Consider the following 4,275-nt stretch of genomic DNA (forward strand, 5'->3'; position numbering starts at 1 on the left):
GAGGAGGAGGAGGAAGAGGGGGAGGAGGAGGAGAATGATTATGGGGTCCTTGGTGCTCTCTGAGCTTGGCTGTTTTCTTGCAGATGTTTCATTAGCCAAACTAGGTAACAGCATCAGTGCTAGAAGGGAATTGGGGGGGAGGAGGAGGAGGAGGAGGGGAGGGGGAGGAGGAGGAGGAAGAGGGGGGAGGGGGAGGAGGAGGAGGAAGAGGGGGAGGAGGAGGAGGAGAATGATTATGGGGTCCTTGGTGCTCTCTGAGCTTGGCTGTTTTCTTGCAGATGTTTCATTACCCAACTAGGTAACATCATCAGTGCTAGAAGGGAGTGGGCTTTGTGGAGTGGGGGGGGAGGAGGAGGAGGAGGAGGATTATGGGGTCCTTGGTGCTCTCTGAGCTTGGCTGTTTTCCTGCATACGTTTCATGACCCTAACTAGGTAACAGCATCAGTGCTAGAAGGGAATTGGGGTGAGGAGGAGGAGGAGGAGGAGGAGGAGGATTATGGGGTACTTGGTGCTCTCTGAGCTTGGCTGTTTTCTTGCAGATGTTTTATTACCCAACTAGGTAACATCATCAGCACTAGTTTGTTTTCTATGGGTGCGGTAAAATTGTGAGGGCAACTTAATTAGACGGCAGGGTTATCCTCAAAGGTGGATATTTTTCTTGAGAAAAATAAATCAGGCTCTGTCACCAAATCCAGTACTCTGGAATTTCTTCATATGCCATGTCCATTCTGAAGAACTGGGAGCTGAAAACATCCTTTTCTCCTTTTAACGTTATTTTTGGCTTTGGGTTTGACTGTAAAGAGCAAAGAATCGTGTTCATCATCCCTTTAATTTATTTATTTATTCATCACACTTAGAAAGGGCCCGTCTCCCACACAGAGGGACTCTGGGCTATGTAAAATAAAATAAAAAATTAAAAACCTAAAAACCGAATATCAAATTTAAGATAGAGGCAAGGTTAGGTAAAATTCGGCCCTAAAAGTTAAAATAGTCATCACACACAAAATAAAGGGAGAGAAATTAGTGATCTGATCCTAACCTCCCCCCAATACAATACAATCCCCAAAGAAAAAGAAGGAAAAAAAGAAAATAACTGCCCAATATTACAGTGGATTCTCAGCCCATTTCTCTCCCTCCTTTTAAAATCATATTCTTGGCACTAGAAGCTGGAGAATTCATAGTCGGAAGGTGTTTCGTTTTTGTTTTTCAATTAAATAATCATGTTGCCTCTGCCTCAAACACGGTTTTGGGCAAGACAGCAAATATAGTTGGGGAAAATATTATTATTATTATTATTATTATTATTATTATTATTATTATTATTATTATTATTATTATTATTATTTATTTGCTTGCTGGGAAGGAAAGGGATGCAGAAAGATAGTTTGGAGACGAAGTGTGTTTGTGTATGGGGAAACGGAAAAAATTGCAGCACGTTCAAACCCCAACTCAGCTCTCCACGGCCAAAGCAGGTGCATCAAGATTTCTTTACATCTTCCCGGCCTTGAATAAAAACTTGAAAGGCATTGCCAGCAGTCACAGATACAAAGAGAAAGAACACAAAAACTTTAGGCCAGTCGGGGATGCCTGGAAATTCTCTTTACTTCTTCCTAAAGTAAAGATCCCCTTCTCTTTCTCTGGGCACTGGCTTGCATCTCCTTCCCTCCCTCCCTCCCTCCCTCCCTCCCTCCCTCCTCCTCCTTCCCCATTCCTTCGCTTCCTCTCCTTCCCTCTCCCTTCCCTCCTCCTTTATCCCTCTTGCCAGATCCTTAGCTGGGAGTAGCGCAGCATGTGACCAACACCTTCCTTAAGGGGGCTGGAGCAGCCCAGGCCATGCCACAACGATGCCTCAAAGCCACACACGTGCAGTCCATATATACCTCCTGCATCAACTCGGAGGCTTCTCAGTTGCACAGGCAGCACCAGGCAGCGCGGCAGGAGGGCAGAGGTCCTACTTCAGAGGTAAGAAGACTTTGCGTTCTCCTTACTGCTGGGATCCTTAAGGGTTGCAAGGAAGCCAACTTTGGGGAAGGATGTTTGCAGGTGTGCAAAGCCTCAAATTCTGCCTGGCTGGTTGGGCACAGAGGCAACTGGGGAAGAAAAAAAAAACTCTGGAAAAACATGAAATGAGTTTAGAGACTGACTTTGCTAAATTGCAACACCCTGATAGGGGTTTCTGATAGCGCATGAGTTTTGCCAGGGTTTACGCATCCTGATTTGCTTAAACAAGGATTGGGGCTTAACGGGGAGCCCAGCCATCCTATTGCAAAAGAGGCTGCAAACTCAAACAAATCTGATTGTTCATCTCTTTGCTCTCTGCAACCTCCTGTCAATTCTTTCACTCTGCTTCTCTCTCTCTCTCTCTCTCTCTCTCTCTCTCTCTCTCTCTCTCTCTCTCTCTCTCTGTGTGTGTGTGCGTGCCCGCACGTGTTTGTTGTGTTTCTTCTTCACCACCATTCTTTCACAAACACAATAGTAAATTCTTTCCTGGGAATTCCAGCTTACAAGCACCTCACCCCCACCCCCGAGTAAGTTTATAAAAGGTTTTGTCTAAAGACTTTTTGACTTGAAATTCACTTTTCTGAAAGTTGCCTGGCTAGATTTATTGTTCTGGGGAAGAGTCAAATGTCGCTGAGTTTTTTCTCCCCCTACGTTTCCAGCTGTGATTTTTAGCTCTGATTTTTTTCCCCAAATGGAAACACTGACCTTGGTTAGCATAGAGGCATCGGTGGGGCTCTTTCCTCCCATTTAAATGCTATCGGTACCATTTCAGTCTTTAAGAACAAGATTTCAGAGGAGGTATTAACTTAGGGAAGTCGGTATCCCCGGGAGAGGCACCAGCTGTTTACTTCCTCCCGTTCGTGGTGATCATGAAACTTCCTAAGGTGAGATTCCATTTTTCTTAGATCTTAGAGAGATGTTTCTGCTGTATTTCCTCAGACAACTTGTGCTGCAGAACAGATAAGGCACAGAATAGGTAGGTGCACATAAATGGAGGACGCAAAGTGTTAAAACTGACTTATAAGTTTGGAGGTCAGGAGCAGCCGTGGTAGTTGTTAGTGACTGTACAATATAGCTGTTAGATAGCCAACCCAAAGTAAATGAGAAGCTCTGTAGACAGCCCAAACGAAACTCCATGTTCAGGAGCAGTAGGCTGTCAAATGCCTTTATATCCAGTTTGTGTGAGAGGTTCCCCAAAGCCCTGGATGTCTACTATTAGAAAAAATATTGTCCAAAATGGGCAGTTGTTTCATTGTTCAACCCAGCGAGGCAATTCTTGACTGATTCTGTGCTATCGAGTCATTTCCTACGCTTAGTGACCACAAAAGTATCTGATCCCAAATCTTCCAAGGGGTGCCCCCCATCACCACTGTAACGGTGTCTCTCGACCCTGATTCTGCTTGCCCTTTTCTTCTATTTCTCCCCATCTTTTCCAGCATCAGAGGCTTCTCCAGAGGCTTCCTTAAGGTGTCCAAAGTCGAATAATCTGAGCTTTGTCATTTGTGCCCTGAATGAGAACTTTAGGTTGAAGGGCGATTCTTACGGACCCTGCTGGCTTTTCCTTCACTTTTATCTCACAGCTACAGGTAACACTGGAAATTGTACGTCGCTTGATAGGATCAGCCTATCAATCTCTCCTTGTATTAAGGTGTTATTAGGAAGCAAGACTCTGGCAGACCGACACTGTAATAAAAAATGTCCAGTTATGGTAGCCACGGTTTGGGCAACATCGGGCGGAAAGTACCCTGAGCATTAGTTGGCAATTGCATCAGTGAAAGCATATGTGGTATAAACGAGCGATAAGAATATTCAGTACCTCTTTTTTTTTATTCTCTTCTGTTAGCCAAGATGTTGTCGTTGTTCCTTTGAATCAGTTTTGTCTCCTGGCGACTGCCTGGAGTTCCGTTTTCTTGGCCAGATTCTTGGGGATTTGTTTGCCATTGTCTCCTTCCTAGGGCTGAGAGGGAGTGACTGGCCCAAGCTGGCTTTGTGCCTGTGATGGGACTAGAACACAAGAGTCCCTGCTTTTTAGAACTGATGCTTTAACCATTACTCCAAACTGCTTTTTCTTTTTGTTAGCCGATAAGCGAGGTAATTTCGATCCTGCCAAGCCAGAACCACTGAAGCTTCTTTTGTGTCTGTGTGTGTGTTTAAAGTGCTAGCCAAGTTCGCAGGACGATATCTGAAAAGAAATCTTCTAAAATCTTAGAAGAAATCTAGGAAATATTAGATTGATCTCTTAATCTAGGAAACGAAAGGTGGTCATTAATCTTT

General features: G+C 44.4%; 1 protein-coding gene across 1 annotated transcript in view; it reads left to right on the forward strand.

The window, feature by feature from the left end:
• Positions 1-1,833: 1,833 nt before the first annotated feature.
• The window catches only part of LOC310646177 (ankyrin repeat and fibronectin type-III domain-containing protein 1-like), a gene marked incomplete at its 5' end in the record, with an annotated part of 598,148 nt that continues 595,706 nt past the window's right edge, over positions 1,834-4,275 (forward strand). The window contains 1 exon segment of the mRNA XM_083372437.1: positions 1,834-1,962. Within this exon segment, the coding sequence (XP_083228563.1) occupies positions 1,834-1,962 (129 nt within the window).

Source organism: Vipera ursinii, assembly GCF_947247035.1.
Source record: "Vipera ursinii genome assembly, chromosome: 13".
NCBI lineage: Eukaryota > Metazoa > Chordata > Lepidosauria > Squamata > Viperidae > Vipera > Vipera ursinii.